Source organism: Pelodiscus sinensis, chromosome 27, assembly GCF_049634645.1.
Source record: "Pelodiscus sinensis isolate JC-2024 chromosome 27, ASM4963464v1, whole genome shotgun sequence".
Lineage (NCBI taxonomy): Eukaryota > Metazoa > Chordata > Testudines > Trionychidae > Pelodiscus > Pelodiscus sinensis.
In genome coordinates, this window is record NC_134737.1 from 6904657 (window position 1) to 6922835 (window position 18179).

At 52.8% G+C, this 18179-nt stretch overlaps 1 protein-coding gene across 3 annotated transcripts in view; it reads right to left on the reverse strand.

Moving 5' to 3' along the window:
* Positions 1 to 18179, reverse strand: part of CDK18 (cyclin dependent kinase 18) — a 115897-nt gene that overhangs the window by 10858 nt on the left and 86860 nt on the right. For all 3 annotated transcript variants that reach the window (XM_075910460.1, XM_075910461.1, XM_075910459.1), the window contains 12 exons: positions 14126 to 14271; positions 13805 to 13930; positions 10858 to 10914; positions 9453 to 9567; positions 8829 to 8923; positions 7149 to 7211; positions 5287 to 5410; positions 4486 to 4606; positions 3995 to 4092; positions 3559 to 3664; positions 2993 to 3035; positions 1955 to 2045 (listed from right to left, as the gene is read on the reverse strand). In XM_075910460.1, coding sequence (XP_075766575.1) covers positions 1955 to 2045; positions 2993 to 3035; positions 3559 to 3664; positions 3995 to 4092; positions 4486 to 4606; positions 5287 to 5410; positions 7149 to 7211; positions 8829 to 8923; positions 9453 to 9567; positions 10858 to 10914; positions 13805 to 13930; positions 14126 to 14271 — 1185 coding nt within the window. The remainder of the gene's footprint in view (positions 1 to 1954; positions 2046 to 2992; positions 3036 to 3558; positions 3665 to 3994; positions 4093 to 4485; positions 4607 to 5286; positions 5411 to 7148; positions 7212 to 8828; positions 8924 to 9452; positions 9568 to 10857; positions 10915 to 13804; positions 13931 to 14125; positions 14272 to 18179) is intronic.

The window sequence follows — 18179 nt, forward strand, 5'->3', positions numbered from 1 at the left end:
CACCGTGCTGACTCCAGGGCTCCCATGGTCCCAGAATTCCCCAGCCTGTAGTGCCCACAGGCCAAGGATCCCTCAACATTGTCGTGCCCCCAGTCTCACAATTCCCCTCCCTACAGGCTGAACCTCTCTAGTCCGGCACTCTCTGGTCCGGCAACATCCGTGTCCCAGCATGAGTGTAGTGAGCTGGATGTCCACTGATCATGGGTGTGACCAAGTTTCCCACAGTCCCAGAAAGTTTGTTTGCAGCCACCAGTCCTGGCTCTGTGTTCTGTGCTGTTATTTAGCTCCAATTTACCCCTACATGTCTCCTCAGAGCCCAGCAAGCAGTGGAAGTGTTGGTGATGCGGCTAGACAATATTAACCCCCCACGGTCTGGCAAATTCTCTGGTTCGGCACCGATCAGATCCTGAGAGCACCAGACTAGAGAGGTTCAATCTGTACTATGCCACAGCTCCAAGCTGCCTGAATAACTGGCTCCCTATTTCTAAATAGGCACCGAGCCACAGAATGGGTATCCCTAAAGAAACATATGCATGGGCACAATCCTTAGGGTGTGGATGAAGGTCTGTCTATGCCTATTAGGCCTGCTTTAGGACTCAGCAGCTTCTCCTTCATGCAGGAGCAAGCAGGGCCGACTTTAGGAAGTGCGGGGCCCAATTTAAACCAAATTTTGGTTGAGCAAAAAAACCCCCCCAAAAACCCAACACAACCCAGCACACACAGAAACAACTCACAGCCCCTTTAAATTCCCAGAGCTACAGGGCAAAGTCCCGACTTCCAACCAAACCGACAGGCTGACACCCTGTCCCTCGGTGCACAGAAGCTGCCGTGCTCCTCCTCCGGGGCCAACGCCCCATCCCGCAGCGCGCCCAGCACACTTCTGGGTTTAGGGTGCAGGGCCCTTTTAGGTGCGGGGCTCGATTTGGGGGAATCGGGCGAATCAGCCTACAGCTGGCCCTGGGAGCAAGGCCCCCTTGCTCTCTGTCCTGATCAGCTCTGGCACTGGGCAGCTAATGGGAATGTTTCCTGTGGGGATTTTTCACAGGAAAAACGTTCATTTGAAGTTTTCCCACAGGAAACCAGTTTTCCCACGGGAAAAATTTCAGAAATAAAGAGTGTGTGGAAAAAGTGACTTACACCCACTTTCTGACTATCTTCCAACTTGTGCCAGTTGGAAAACAGTAAGCCAGGGTTGAAAGTGTCTCTCTTGGTCCGAAAGCAACACCGTTCTTAATCCATTCATTTGCTTTTGTAGGGAGCAGGGGAAAAAAGCAGTTTCCTCACACTCTCAACATGAAAAATTTCAAAAATACCAAAAAAACCCCAAACCTCTCTTCCCCAACTTTTTTTCCATTTAGTAACTTTTTCAAACAACGAAAAACACTGTCAAAACCAAGATTTTTTTCACAGAAAACCTTGTTTTTGATTAAACCTCTTCTTTTCTCCTTCACGGGGCCCTGATGCGAGCAGCACTGTGTACCTGCCCTGTGCAGGACTGAGTCAGAATGCAGAGCTTACTAGGGCAAGGAAGCAGAGCCCCCCGACACAGCCTGGCTGGGCCCTGTGCACATGTAGTATAGCCAAAGCACTGGACTAGAACTAGGAGACCCGGGTCCTATTCTCGGTTCTGCTAATCCCCTCTTAAGCAAGAAACATCCTCGCTGTACCTCAGTTTCTATACAAAGGAGATAATGATCCTGAACTTGTTTGTAAAGTGCTCTAAATCTACCAAGAATGATTATTATAACGTGTCCGAATTTAATCTCCCTCTCCCTTGATATAGAGGAAGAGACTTCTTAAAGGTGCATTACTCAGACAAGTTGTTTTGCAGTGATAGGGGGAGGCTGGGCTCCTTCCCATGCTACATCAGTAAGAAATGTCACAACTGGCCAGGCAGCCCCTGAAGTGCTGTGTCCCGCTACGGACACCCCAACAGGATAGTGTGCGCACTCACTGTCAGGGAGGAACTGGACTCGGTCCCCCAGCGCCTTGAAGTAAGGGTGTCGCAGGGCCTCTTCAGCGGAGATCCGGCTTTTGGCTTCATACTGTAAAAACCACAGAAAAAAGAGGCCGGGGTGTCAGTGTATGATGGGCGTGCGGTGATGTAAGCTTTGAGTGCATGCGTGAACGATTACACCCGCTCTGTGTGTGTGTGTGTGCATGTGTTTACCTACGCACTGTGTGTATCCTTACATTGTGTGTGGGTGTTAGGTTCGGGGGGGAGAACGTGGGGAAGGGATGTCCCCACTTTCAATCAGGGTCTCTCCGAAGGACACCCAAATCCCACGCTGAGGCACCTAGGCAGGCACCAGGGAGGAATGCCGGGTGGCAATGGCCTTCATGTCTGATCACCAGCAGCTATAGGGCAGGATTGTGCTGCAGGAACTGAGCAGCAGAGACTAGGTGAACGGTGAGATGCTGGGCCGGAGTTCTGCTAACTTTACTCAGAGACAAACAGGCTTGTCTCAAAACGACGAAAGGAAGGTGCCTCTCCCCACAGAGAGACGACGACAAGGGCTCTGATCAAGGCGAAGCTGGAGAGGAAGGTGGAAGGGCACATCCAGTGCACAGAGGGACCTTCAGAGAGCGTGAGCGAATTCAGGGCAGCAAACGGGTTGGAGGAACAGGAGTGGGTTGGTAATACGCTCAGAGAAATAGCTGAAAGGGTCTGATACAGTGCCCAGTGAAAATCTATAGAGGACTCCAGCAGCGGCATGATCAGATGCCTTTATAAAGGTAGGAGGTACCAGTACAGATCCCAGCTGGCCCCTCCCCGTGAGTCTCCCTGCCTGGATCCCAAATTAGCATCTCGCTGGAAGGTGTCTCCTATCAGCCCCTGCACATGGAGGGTTCCCAAGGCCCCCTGTCCTCTCCCAGTGAGAGGGACGACAGCCAACAGCACTAATGTTAAACCAGGAAGGACGGGAGCAGCCTTGGAGCCCCATGGCTAAGATAACCCCCTGCAGTCTGGCTGGCTGGTCAGGCCACTTACCAGGAGGAGGCGTGTCAGCAAGTCGATGCCTTCTGTGTCCAGCCTGGGAAAAAAGGAGACTGTGACTCCTGCCCCCAGACACACTGCGCTGCTCCAAGCCGGGGCACAGGGCCTCTTGCTGCAGGGCAGCGGTGGCACCAGGCAGAACGGTGCCTTGTCCTGCCCTGCCACCGGGCAGGGGGCTGGGTATTAATTGGCACCACTAGCAGAGTGACCAGACGCCTTGACATTTGGGGCTTTGTCTTATACAGGATCCTATTCCCCGCCTGGTCCTGATTTTTCACACTGGTTGTCTGGTCACCCGAAGTTGCAGTAGAAGGAAGGACAGAACCAGCCCTGGAGACAGGTTCTTATCTATGACCCGTGGAGGGGCGTCTTACTGGGGCATGTCAGACGCACACGAGCCGGGCACAGTGGAGGAGGCCTGCTCTGATGCGGTCTGCTCCTGAGCGGCAAATTGGCAGAGACCCTTAATAACCTCTCTCCCAACACTCCTCGCCCTCGCCTCCCATTCGCCAACAGCCCCAAACCACAGGCCAGTGAGGGTCTCCGCTCCAGGGAGGTACCTGGGCGCATGACTTATCAGAGGCTGGACTCGGTATTGAGTGAAATGATAACTCTTAAACTCCTCGCTGGACATGATTCCGGGCCAAGAGTCATCCGTAGGAGTGCCTGGGGGAGAAAATCAGGTTCAGACACATCACGTTGGGTCTGGGCTATGGAAAGCTGCTAGTAACCACACCAGAGAGAAAAGCCCCACTGAATCTAGTAAAACCAGCTGTTCTGTAAGCGGTTCGAACCATGGAATGGGGAGCTCTCTATTTGCTGTTGATTTCTACCAGAAGGCCTCCCCCACCCCCAAAGAAAGGCTCTGATTCACTGGTAAATCTTACCAGGTGGTTACAGGCCAGCCGAGCAGCACCTGGAAAATTAAAGGCTTCCCTCTCTGCTCGGTCAGCCACCTCCCTCTTGTGGAGATCAGGGAGAATGCAGAAGACTCACCCAGCAACCTGAAGATTAAATGGAGCTCTTCTTTCACAGTGGAGCCTGGGAACATGGGCCGTCCTGTGACCATTTCGTAGTGGATACAGCCCACACCCCTAAGCGAGCAGCAGAGACATGGGAGTTAAAGCCGCGCTAGTTCATCCCTGCCCTGTGTCCAGAGCAGCAGGGGTCCTTCCAGGCCCAGCCCTGGGACGGGGCAACCCCTGAGTTCCCTTGGAAGGGAAATCAGTCCCCAGAGCTATCCATGCACACAGAGGAGACCCAGCCCCTGCTCCAAAGAGCTGGTGTGGTGCCAGCTCCTCCGGTCACAGGAGGCGGCACAGGTGCCGAAGCCCCATGTTATTATTTCACACAATTAAACCAGGCAGCAGCGTGCCCGGTGCTGTACTCACCCACGGAAAGACCAGGCACACTCTGCCCCTTGGACTCTCATTTGGGGACTCTGACTTAGGCCTCCCACCCCGCCCTGCACGCAGATGCTGGCTCACCACATATCAATGGGCGTGGAGTACTCCGTAGACCCCAGCAGGACGTCGGGGGGCCGATACCACAGCGTGACCACCTCATTGGAATAGGTTTTGGTCGGGATTGATTTGGCACGGGCCAGCCCTGGAGGCGAAAGGGGCGTCAGCAAGCCTGCTCCCATTGTGCTGGGCGGCAGCACGGCGGCTCCTCCCGGGAAGAACGGATGGAGCCGCACGGGCAGGTCTGCCGAAGTGCTCGGCTCCCGTCTAGGCGCCGACGCAGCGGGCCCCAGTGGGAGCTGTTGGGGTGACAATCGGGCCCGCTCCATTTAGGTGCTTGCATGCAGGGGCGGCGGGCATAATAGGCAGAGGAAGGCAGTAAAACCGCCAGCCTGGTCCCCACCCAGACTGCACCCCCCCCAGAACACCGAGTGTAGGCATACAGGTGACGGAGCATTGCTGCCCCCAAGCGCCCACCCTCCCCATGCTCCAGGGCTGGGAAGGCAGGGACCACTCGCCAACCCACCTTCCCATGATGCTGGGGAGGGGAGCGGCTTGGCTCCCATGGTGGGCGGGGCTTGGGCAGAAGGGGCGGGGTTGGGAGCTTGCCTCCTCCAGCCCTACTTTCGCCCACTGTCCATCCAGGCTTAAATGGGAGCTGAAAGGTTCTGAAGCTTTGCCCCCTGCCTTCCCAGAACAAGCCCCCCATCTCCCCAGGCCCGTGCCTCAGAGCTAGCCAAGTGGGGCAGGCCATTTCCATGAAGAGGCCTGCACACACATAGAACCTGGCCCAAGCCAGGGCTGTGCTCTCCCTACCCTACTCACCGAAGTCAGCCAGCTTCAGCTCCCCCCTTTCGTTGATGAGCAGGTTCTGTGGCTTGAGGTCGCGATGCAGGATCTTGCTCTTGTGGCAGTACGAGAGGCCGCGGAGCAGCTGGAACAGGAAGATCTTGGGGAGAGAAGCAGAAAAAGGGAGAGGGCACGGAGAGCCGGGTTTGGCACGGGGTTCAGCAGAGAACAGGGACAAGCAGAACCTGCAACGGGCTTAGGGCCCGCCTGGGCACCTTTAACTGTGAGCGATAGCTGTAACGATCAGTCAGGCCTCCAGTGTGTCAATGCAAACCCGGCCCTATGGGGAGTGAGTCTCAGAGCCTGGCTCAACAGACTCCGACATGAGCTATCGTGCTAAAAATAGCCAGGAAGCCCTTCCAGCTTGTGCCTCGGAATCTCCCTTCCTTGGGCTTTAGCGTCTGAGCTCCAGAAGGAAATGAAAGCACACAGAGGGCCCCCGCCGCTTTTAACCCTGCAGCAGGAGCTCTGTGAGCCCCTGGCTGCACCCCCACTCTTGAGACTCCCAGCTAAAGCAATTTGCTGTTCTTGCAGCACAGACACACCATTAGATCCTCTCTACAGCTCGCGACAGCCGTCTATCCCCCGAATGAAAAGCCTTTCAAGAGCTACTGATGAAAAGCGCTGGATTATCATCCTCTGGGCATCACCATCCATAAGAATGACGATGCTATCTCTGCGTCTGTCTGCACCTCCTCTCTGCCACGTCTCAGCAATTCCAAATGGTCAGAGAATGTTCCAGGCATCAGTGGGTAGAAGCTGACTGATTTTAGGGGAGATCGGAAAACCAGAAGGGGGGAATTGTGGGGTGCACAGCACCCTGACCATGCTTCAAGCACCTCTGCAATTGTCTACAAAGCAAACAATTGAGTTGGAGGGCCCTACGGGTGCTGTCCAGCAGAACAAAACCTTTCTGCTCATCCTAACGTGCTGGCATCCTGAATAACGTCTCCCCTACACAATAACTAATGGTGGGGAGGGAGATGGAATGGAAGGCACTCACCTTTCCTGGTGGGAGGAAGGGATCCAGGGGGCCTGATATGGTGAGGCAGAGGGGTGAGGAAGTGGAGCAGACAGTCCATAACGGAGTGGGGGAAGAACGAGGAACTGGTGTGGCAGAGGGAGGGGATGGCGGAGGGGGACACACACAAAACTCCTGGTAGGAGTGCAACTGAGGAGCAGTGGCATGGAGGCCCTGCAGAAGAGGGGAATGGAGGATGCTTGTGGGGGAACAGAGGGATGCAAGGAGCTCTTGGGGTGTGCAGTCAGCTCAGTCCCCAGAAATGCGGAGGGGCTTGCTTCCACCAGTGCCACTGCATTCAGCTCCTAATGATGCTGGTTTCCTCATTTGCCACCAGATTAACCCCAAACACCCCTCTGTGCTCGGAGCTGGACAAGGGGTGGAGTCTCTGCCTTGGGAACTTTCTAAAGAACATTGTCTAGGTCCTGCACTAGGAGGCTGGGAAGGAAATGAAATCGGATGGGCAGAAATACAGACAAATATTTACGCTATTCGCCAGTGGTCGAGGAAAGGGGGTGAACAGGCTTTGCAGAAGACACCAACTTATACCATTCAAGGCCAGAGCAAATGGGGAGGAACTTGAGAGGCATCTAACACTGCTGAATGAATGGGCTGGGGGCTGGCAGCTTACAATCGCTGGGGACGAGTAGCAGTCAATGCAACCTGGACAGGATACTCTGAATAATCTGAGTGTGAACGTCCAAATCCCTAGCTACTGCAATGCATCCCGAGTCAGCTCCCTGTGTCTTCCACATGGCTGACAAAGAGCACTCCCTGAGCGCCTATAAATCCCTTCCCCAAGCCAGCGGTCTCGTACCTTCACGTTGTGCATGTTCATCAGGTTCCCGCAGTTATCCAGATATTGCTTTAGGTCACTGTCCTGCAACAACAAGCATATCCCGACGAGCCTTGCTAAATGACTTTGAATAATCACCTGCCCAGCAAGTTATCGGCACCACACAGCAATGATCCGGCTGCTGGAGCACACGCTGAGCATTGCAGAGCGAGGTTTCACCTGGACAATTCTCCTGGATAATTTTCACACATTCTGAAACTCTTTGCATAGATGTATAGAATTTAGGGTCAGAAAGAACCACTGGGATCATCTCAAACCCACCCCGAAGTGGCAAGGGGGTGGAGATGGAGGGGTAGGAGAACTTTGCCTCTTCCATTTCAATCAATGCAGCAATCAGTGGGGGAAATTCTATGGCCCATGCTACACAGGAGCTAGGGATGCAAAGGGTTAACCTGTGAACTAGTTACCTGGTAAACATCACCCTTACCGGCATACCGGAGTAACTGATTAACTGGCAGCCCGGCTGGACTGGAGTAGCCCCCTGCCTGCAGGGTCCTGGTTAACCAGTTACCCTAGTAACCTTTTAAAACAGGATTTTACATCCTTAATAGGAGCTCAGAGCAAACAGTTATTATTAGAGGTGAATAAATATTCTGTTAGCTTAAAAAAGTACCCATACTGAACAGACCAGGGCAGTTTCTTTATCAATTGTTAATATTGTGTGGGCATTGTAATGATGCTCCCTCTACAATATGGGGACTCCCTGGTGCCCAGAGAGATCGCTTGTCTCTATTCCTGCACAATGTCTCTTTGAACCAAAGCTCACTGTTGCAATGCTGAGCATTTTGTTTCTGATATTGGCATGGCAAGGATTTAGAAACCCGTCTGTACTTCCTACAGAAAAAGATAGAAACAAAAAGTATCGGGAAAATAGTTTCATAGGAAATTACTATGAAATATTCCCCTCTTTTGAACGATCACAAAGCTGGTCAGGAGTACATAAGAACGGTCGTACTGGGTCAGACCAAAGGTCCATCCAGCCCAATATCCTGTCTGCCGACAGTGGCCAATGCCAGGCGCCCCAGAGGGAGTGAACAGAACAGGGAATCATCAAGTGATCCCTCTCTGTCTCCCATTTCCAGACAAACAGAGGCTAGGGACACCATTCCTACACATCCTGGCTTATAGCCATTGATGGACCTAACCTCCATGAATCTATGTAGCTCTTTTTTGAACCCTGTTAAAAGTCTTAGATTTCACAACATCCTCAGGCAAGGAGTTCCACAGGTTGCCTGTGCACTGAGTGAAGAAAAAACTTCCTTGTTTGTTTTAAACCTGCTGCCTATTAATTTCATTTGGTGACCCCTAGTTCTTATATTGTGGGAATAAGTAAATAACTTTTCCTTATTCACTTTTTCCACACGAGTCATGATTGTATAGACCTCTATCATATGCCCCCTTAGTCTTCTCTTTTCTAAGCTGAGTGCTTAAAGTCTGGAGATTTCCACAATTTTGAAAAAACACAAGAAGATTCTGTTCCTCATAATTCCCCCTACTTCCCTCCCCCGCCTTACCAGCACTCCGTGAACCATTTCCATGTCTGGAATGAGCCCCCATCTCCTCCCCAGCAGGGGAAAGGCTGCCTGTCTAGATTGCCCCAACACAAGGGCGAGTCCCCAGGCAAGCAGCCCTTGGACTCACCAGGTACTCAAAGACAAGGGTGAGGGAGCGCTCAGTGTGGATAAAATCATGGAGGGTCACGATGTTTGCATGCTTCAGGTTCTTCAGCAGGGAAACTGCAAGGCAAGAAGGCAGCATTAGCCCTTAGGCCTGGTGGGGGGGCATACTCTGCCAGAACTGGCTGGTCCCTTGCAAATCCTCGTAGAGAAGAGGAGTGGGGAGCTTTTTAAGTCTTGGATAGGGGCACAGGAGACAGCCCAGAGGGCAGGTCAGGTCACTGGCCTTTAACTGTCTATGGCCTCATTTGAGTCAAAGAAATGAAGGGCTGAAACAGCGGCACGGCCGTGGCTCAGCCACTTCCCATGCAGGCTGGGCGTGCAGGCTGCCCTCTCTCAGCCTGGGGCTCTGGCTGTGGAGGAGGGCCACTGCGCAGGGGCTTACCTCCCCCAAAATCAGCAGTCAGCCAGGTGGGCCCTTCTGGCTACACCCCTGGGCTGGAAGGGGCCTGGAGAAGGCATCGGTTCAGCCCTCGGCACTGGGTTAGGACTAGCTGGATCTCTGACTCGCTGGATGGCTACCATTTATAATCAGGGGTCCCAGAGCTGTGGTCCATTACCGTGCGTGAGAGTGCCCACTGCCTCTTACCCTCCCTTATCGCTGTGCAGGGCGCCCCTTCTTCATGCTCCAGGCGGATCTCCTTCAGTGCGATCAAGTTCCCAGTCAGCTTGCTGCGCCCTTTAAAGACAGTGGCATAGGTGCCCTGCGGGGAAGACACAGAGGAACACAGCTCATGAGCTCGCACTTGGACGGCACGGAGCAGGGCTGCTATGGGGAGCAGGGATCAGAACCCTGCAGCACCACAATCCAACGCTCACGGAAAGGCACTGAAAAACAAGGGCAGGAGAATTTTACAACCTCCGGTGACACTGGCAACATTGCAACTGGGCACACCGGCTAAGTCGCTCTCCAATGGCTGCTTCACACAGAGCATAACCACCCATTACTGCTGCCGTCTAGTGGAGTTGCTCCTTTAACTCAAGTGGAAGAGACGGATGCTGCTGGTCCCAGGACTCTTCCCTGCCAAGGAAAGGTGGCTGGGATTGCAGATCTTTCAAGGCTGGAGCTCACAGGGCACTGGTCGTCATGCATGAAGCCTAGCCATGGGCGCACCCTTCTGCCTGTAGAACCAACGGCTTTGTGGGGGCAGTGGAGCCACCGCTCTTTGAAAAGGGTTTTGCTTGGGAATGGTCTACTGGCGTGCAAACAAGTCTGAGCACCTGGAACATCGGAGTCCTGTTCCCGGCTCCTCTGCCGACTCCCTCTGTAGCCTTGGGTATGTCACTTAACCCCCCTGCTGCGGTGAAACAAGACTAGCACTTAGACGTGCCAGAAGGAAAGGTGGGGAGTTGTAGAGTCACAGCACAGACTCTGAAAAGAGCCGAGGGGCGCTTGATCCCTGGCTCTGCCTCAGGCCCCTTCCCCATGTCTCCCACTACTCCTTCCCCCGTCCCCGCTCCGCCTCTTCCTGCCCAATTTTCTCCTGAGCAAGCTGCATCCCTCACCCCCGCACAGTCTCAAAAGCTGCAAAACAGCTGATTGCAGTGGGAATAAAGGTGAGGCGCTGATTCGCAGGACCCGCCAGTGGGCAGGAGGCGCTGGGAGGTGGGGGAACTAATAGGGGACCTGCCAGTGGGGTGCTCAGCACCCACCAATTTTTCCCTGTGGGTCCTCTAGCCTCAGAGTGCTCAAGAAACTGGCGCCGACGTACAGAGTGTTTGTAAATTGCTCTGAAGATCAAGAATCTGATCCAAAGCCTCTCCAAGTCAACTTCTAGATTCTGTTGGCTTCAGCGGTCTTTGGATCGGGCCACAAGAATGAGGCCAGTGCTACATTTGCGTATTTCTTGTTAATGAACGCTAGGTGAGAACCAAACCCCAGGTCCAGACACTCCCATGGGCTGAGGAAGTTTGGCTCTGAGTCTGTGCTTTCTGTCTTGGGCTCTGCTCTTAACTACTTCTACTACCTCGAGGTGATTTCACACTCTCCTTACCTCTCCCAGTTTTTCCAATTTGACATAGGTTTCCAGCTTCCCAAATCCAATGTCTGACTGCAAAGAAAAGGGAAGAACATCAGCAGACGACATCCTTCCCTAGGAAAGAGTAGCCCCACGGCTGAAGGTCACGTCCAGGAGGCTGGGCAGTATGAGCATTGAGGGGAGAGAAATCAAGGCAGGTGTTTGCATGCAGCAGTTCTACTATTAGCTGCAGGGGAGAGCAGCTAGCCTGCCAATCAGTCACAGTGTAACCATAACTGACTGGTTGCCTAAAGGAAACCAATGATACCTGCTTTCTCCCTTCATGGAACTATCACACAAGCTAGTAACTTTATGGCTGCTCTAAGTATCTTCTTCTGCAAGGCAGCTCTAGTTTGAAATATTGCCTTCCTCTCAGCAATATTTCAATATACTGCTCCTACCTCTGCAATTGTCATTCTGTCCACCTGTCCCTCCCTCACCTGTCACCCTGGCATTTGAGCTCCTCCCTCTGATTGTAAACAAAAGCTCAAAAGTTTATCCAAGATGCCTGTTTGGGATCATTCCAAGTATTCAGCCCCTTCCTTGTGCGAAAAGTCATTTCCCACAAGTTGGTCATTAGTAGAACACCATTCCCTGATCTCAGGTGCTTTTCAAATCAGCCACGAAAGAGGTATTTCCTGTTTGTTATGGTCACTCGTTCAAGTCACACTGAGACACACACTATGTCAGACACAGTCATGATGAAAGTCTTACCGTTTTAAGGCTTTGGATAGAAACTCGGGAGATTTGGTTGAGTTCTTACCATAGACTCTCTGTGTGACTATCAGCAAGTCTGTTGATCTCTCCGTGCCTCAGTTTCTCAATGGGAAAACTATACTACCTTTGTCTATTTAGATTTTCAACACTCAGGGGGCAAGGACTATCTCTGAGGTCTTGTCTACATCGAAGCTCCCTCTAATCTTTTCCATCCACGTGTGGATTTTTTCATCCATGTGTGGAATAATTTTATGTGCACGAAGACATGTGCACCACCAACAGAAACACAAGGTGGGTGCTCTGCTAATCAGCTGGGTAGCATTTGAATTTCTCCTGAGCAGGCCGCACAAGTGCTCAGTTTACAGGGAACACTGATGTCTACACTATAACGTTACATAGCTCTAACTACATCACTGGGAAAAATTCTGCTCTTCGTGCAGTGTAGCTAAGTCAATCTACGCCCCAGCATACATATTGATAGGTGATGGAAGAATTTTGTGGATAGCGTTCTTGAGACATAACTAATGACCCTGTCATTCTCACACACCTGTATGTATTTACGTACAGGAGAGACACAAACACAGTTCTTATCTCCGGGGAATTCAGTGGCATTCCACATTTTGACATGTATCATCACTGAAATAATACATGGCTTGTACAAGTCTCTGCCAGGAGGTGGTGCTAGAGAAGCAGCTGTCGCTGGACTGGGCGCTTTGGAGCCGTGTCCATGGAGCAGAGAAATATTTTGTCATAATCTCTCAAAATAAACAGCAATCCTGGTTGTTTGATTGGAGCTGAACAGGAAACCAGCGTGTGAATTCCAAACGGGTGGCAAGTCCTGGGGACGATTAACAATAGTTCCCCAGGCTGCAGCAGGGAAAGTGTCCTCTACAAACAACCCCTCCCCCCGGTACAAATGGGTTGCTGGAGGAGCCAGCTACAGAATGCAGCCGAGACCCTTTGCCACCCACCCAGCACACATTTTCTAATCAGCATATGTCCCAGCCTCTCACTGCACACATGCCACCAAACACAGAAGAGGGAAACTTACAGCCTCACTGCTGACGTGGGGTGGATTTGAAATAGCGACTTGGGAGGTCAATGGTATCTCTGAGGTCTTGTCTACACCAAAGTTCCCTCTAATCTTTTCCATCCATGTGTGGATTTTTTTCATCCATGTGTGGAATAATTTTATGCGCACGAAGCCACGTGCACCACCAACAGAAACACACCACCAAGAAACACAGAAACACCAACACACTCCCCTCAACAACCAGACCCCCCCCATGCCTGCACGCCAGGAGAAACAACATCAGTATATTTTTGCACAGTGGATGGAGCAAACGTGACTGCCAGAACGAGAGGGATGCGGGGCACGATCTGATGGTCCACCAACATCATAATGCCACGTGGGGAGTTTTACAGAAACATTCATTATTCATCTACGGGGTTATTCATATTGATGACACATTCGCTTCACCCAGGTATATTTTATTCAACAGACTCAAGAGACCGCAGAGGCAGAGGCGTACTCTCAGTCCATCGGCTTACGCCATTTCCCCCACTCGGGGTTAGATGTGTGCCAAAGCCTCTGACACCGTGACTGGGCCATAGGGAGCGTTTCTGGGGTCTAGGAAGCATGCTGGCGTATGCGGAAAGGCAGCGCTGTGCTGTCGCCCTTGTGCTATAAAGAAACTCCGAAATGAGCATGAAAACAAATGCATTATTGATCGGCGTTTGCATGTTGATGAGGAGCGGCGGCAGGCGTTTGCTAAATGTCAAGTGGCTTTCAGTCCCAACCCCTCTGAAGGATCAAACCAGGGTGTGCGGGTGTAAGACTGTGAGGGGCAGGTGTAGGCATGCGTGCAGGAGCGGATTTGCGTTCATAGCAGTGTGCACATGGACAGGGAACTGGCACGCGCAGATGCATGGAGAGGACTTACACAAGTGGAGGCATGCACGCATGTCAGGGTTTACACACCTGGGAGAGTGAAGCCACAGGGATTTATGTGCATCAGAGTGTACAGCTGGGTAGACTGAGATTTGCATGTGCAGGTATGGAAATGTGGGCGGATGGGCACACGCGTGGGAATCTGCACCCGCGAGTGCACAGGAATTTACACATGTGGCTGTGAGCTGTGGCCTATGTGCACGGGACGGTGGGCCTGACGCGATTCCTCCAGGAACCCTGAGCTGGGGGACTCACGAGGGAAGCTCGTCGGGACATCCTGCTGCAGGTCTTGGGGAAGTCCGGATTGTCCATCTGCAGCTTCTGCAGGAACTCCGGGGGCAGGCGGATGTCCACAGGCAGGGAGAGCCGCTTGCTGACGTCCTGCAGACAGGGCCATGGCAGAGTTAGTGTCTCAGGCACCCGACACCGCTGAGAACCTGAAACAGGCATTCAGGGGGCAGTGCCTGACAGCCACTCACCTCTACTGACATACTCCCCGTGCTCCTCACCCCTCAGCCCGGACGGCTGCCTCCCACCTCCTCCGTGCACCTCCTCCCCACCCTGCCCAGTACTTGCCTCCATGGAGAAGCGGCGCTGGCTGCTCCTTCGGTAGCGCACAGCTGTCGGGGACTGGTCTTCCACCTCTGTGGGGGAAATGGAGGCTGGCTCTGCCCGGAAACCCCTGCCCAGGTGGCTCAGCTGTAGGTGCTCTTGGGCCAGGTCTGAGAGAGGAAGCAGAGACGCAGTGGACAGCACTATTAATCCATGCATGGGACAGTCACATGCCACTGGTAAGTCTGAGCGCAGGGAGGGGAGTGAGGGGATCCTGGGCACTGATGCCTGCCCTGACACCGACCCCCTCTGTGGCCTTGGGCAAGTCTCTTCACCTCAGGATTTACCTTCCAAAATACTGGGCCAACAGTGCTACACCGCCAGGAAACATCACGGCTGCAACATGAATAGAAATGCTAAGGGTTTCTACTGTCTACTCTATAGCAACTCTGCTGGTATGAGTGAGGTGGTGCCTTGGGTCCCCAGTAAGACTGTGCCATGCCCCACAGAGTGTGGGTCTCAGGGGTAGGCCGTGATAGCCTTCCCATACTAATTGCTAGTGATTTACCCCCCTTGTACAGATGAGGAACACTGAGGCCCAAGGTCCTATAGCAGGCCACTGGCAGAGCTGGGAACAGAGCTGTGGTTTCCCAAATCCCAGATCATCACTTTACGCACAGACAACTCTGCTCATCACCCTGCACCTGCTTCAATGAGACCTATTCCTCACCCCAGCCCAGGCGCTCTCCTTCTCTGCCGCTCAGTGGCGTCGTCATCACTATTCACTCCAGGGAACCTGAAGGATGCTGAGCAAAGGGCCTTTGGGATTGAAGGGGAGCCGACAAAATGCCCTTAGTTGCAGAATGAAACCATCAGACTCCAGGGGAAGGCGCAAGCAGATTACGTGGGTCTGAGAAAGGATCCTAACACACAACAGCCCTCTGGATGGTGAAGAGATTCTGCATAATAACCCTTCTCTGGGGATTACAAGCAGGAAGCATCATCAAGTCCCAGGGGCCACGAAAGGAGCAGGAAATCAGAACAAAATAAGCCACAAAGCTCTCTCAGGACTCCAGTTTTAGTCTTGCACTTCATTCCTCCTCGGTCTGTAATTAACAGCTGGTTGCTAGGAAGCTCGGGAGCGCAGGGACTCAGACTGTGGCTCGGTAAAACATTTAACGAGTTCAACACAGGTCACCCGAACCCCTGCAGGAGGGACTCTACAAATTTGCAGGGGCATTATTTCCTGGAGAACCATTCAAAACAAGACACCTGCTAATCAGACTGTCCTGAATGAAGTTTGGCTATTTAAAGAGGAGGCAAAACCCGCCTGTGAGGATTAGTGGAAGAAATTTGACTCCCTTAAAAACGACTTTCAGCAGACACGCCAGTCTTTGGGCCCCTGCACTGCGTGGACACAACACAGCCAGCCTGTCACACAAGCCATTCAGAGAGATACAGAAGGAGAGGGAGGAAGAGAGGGCAAGAAAAATCTGCAGATGCAGTGATGGAGACTGACAGATACTGCCCTATTCTGCCCCTAATCTGCTGTGTGACCATTCCCTCCCTGGGCCTCTGCCTCCCCGCTACACATTGTCAATTTGGAGTGTACTGTCTTTGGGGCAGGGGCTGTCTCTCACTACATGTATGTACAGCCCCGGGCACAATGAGCCTGAGTTTGGGTCTCTATGTGCTACTGCCGTACAGTTAACAATAGCAACTTCTCACTCGCGTGAGTGCACACGCCAGCCCCTCGTAACAGAGACTGTCACATTTCACAAGGAAGAGCTGCAAGCGAGTCTGGCACATTAACCGATGGAGAGGAACTAAAGCACCAGACGTGGGGACATGGCTGTTCAGGCCTAAATGCCCACGTCCCAAACCTGGCTTCCTTTCTGAGCCAGTTCCTTCAGCAGTAGCCCAGCCCAGGCTCTCTGGCAATGCACGGGTCCATTTCTTTCAGCCTAGGAAAACACTAAGGCCACAGCCTGTGAAAAGGTCCCAGGCCCCTCCTGACCAGTGGAAGCCAGTGATGAACAACTCCTGCCTACTACTAATGGAAAGAGGCAAAGCCACCCACCTGCCAAACCCCGTAAGAAATGCCACAGTCGGCCCAATCCTCAAGAACCCAGGGCATGACCCTGAAGATTTCTCCAGTTACTGAGCCATCTCCCACCTCCTGCTCCTGAGCAAGCACTAACCCCCAAACTCCAGCAGCATGCCACGTCAGCCACGAACTTCAATGTTGCCCCACCAAGGACAAGGGCACGGCAGAAAGGCAGTTCTGACGGTCCTCGAAGACAACCTTCCTGTTATCAGGGACCAGCGTTTCCTCTAACCTTTTCCATCCATGTGTGGTATAATTTTTTCTATGTGCACCCAGGCAAGTGTAGCCGTGCACCATCAGTAGAAACAAACCCTAGCTGTGGGTGCTCTGCTAATCAGCTGGGCAGCATCTGAATCTCTCCTGAGCAGGGAGCACGGAGTTAAGATCCCCACTGCGCACACTGCAGCCTCTGATGGGAACACAAGACACTGCAAACCTGTCTACGTGACACAACAGGAACAGTGGGTTCTTACCTACACTTCTGCCACATCAGAATTCAGAGAGCGGTGATGTGCAGCTGCTTCTCCTTTCTGAAAGCCAGCAGGGGTCCTGCAGGAATCCTTGCTAACTCTGCTTTCCCTTGAAGGCGCACAGCCCCCATTCATAGCAACACAGCACACTAGAACAGGAAGGGACCTTGAGAGGTCATCAAGTCCAATCCGCTGCCCTCACAGCAGGACCAAGCACCATCTGGACCATCCCTGACAGGTGTCTGTCCAACCTGCTCTTAAATATCTCCAGTGATGGAGATTCCACAACCTCCCTAGGCAATTTATTCCAGTGTTTAACCAGCCTGACAGTTAGGAAGCTTTTCCTATTGTCCAACCTAAACCTCCCTTGCTGCAATTTAAGCCTATTGCTTCTTGTCCTATCCTCAGAGGCCAAGGGGAATAATTTTTCCTCCCTCCTCCTTGTTACACCCTTCATCGGATTGATGAGACTCTAAGCTTGGTTGTCTAGGTAGCATCACAAGCAGGTAGCGTCAGTGTCCAAACTGGCCTGCTTTCACCCCCATTTCACGAAAACCTTCATCATTTCCTCCCGGGCGGGCATCTGGCCACGGGGATCCACGCATGTGTCACCTCCCAGCTAGGTCATGGCAACTGGCCATGTCTGAAGCTGCGTGTGATACACAGAAAGCAGCTGCCCAACTTCTCCCCAGTTCAGGTCAACAGGCGCACATCCGGTCTGAGCTCAGGCCCCTCCACTGGCTCCTGGTCACCCGCCCATGCCAGTTTATGGCCTTGGGTCTCATTTCTAAAGTCATTAATGGATCCAGCCTCCAGCGACACCAAAGACCAAGTTTCCATCGATGAACCACTGGGATGCTCCTCTGGGACAAGGCAACTCAACACCCAGCACGAAGCTTGTGCTCTCCTTATTTATTGAGGGGATCTGGTTGGGAACAATCTTCCAGACAACAAGTGAACCCAGAGCCTGACCATCTTTAGGGACCGCTGCAACGCCTTCCTCTTTGAGAAAGCTTTTCTGCCGTAAGTGACCCTTGCAATAGGGACAGCCTGGTCTGTTCCCAAACCCTACCAACTCCCTCCACTCCCAAACACAAGAATAGCCCCTCTGGCCCCAAGCAGCGTTTCTACCTTGAAAAGAGAGAGAGAGAGCCCAGAGATTCAGGGACTTCACTATTGCTCCTGATTGCACCTGGCAGGCGCCCAGATACCAGTGATGGGCAGCAGCATAAAACCAATTCAATAGATCCATCCATCGACCTCCTTGGAAACATTTCCCTGGGCCCAGGCACAGCTGCACCACTCTGGAATAGGCTCAAGGGTTGTGGGGGGAGGGATCAAGGGGCACGGCCCCTAACATCACAGCGTTAGGACAATGGGCAAATTGATCCCTTCCCAGGCAGCTCCCCTGCCTGTTTGCAGCATGAGTCAGGGAGACGTCTCATGAACTGCCATGGTGCATTAGCCACAAGGTCCCTCTGTGTGGGCTGGCTGTCAGCCT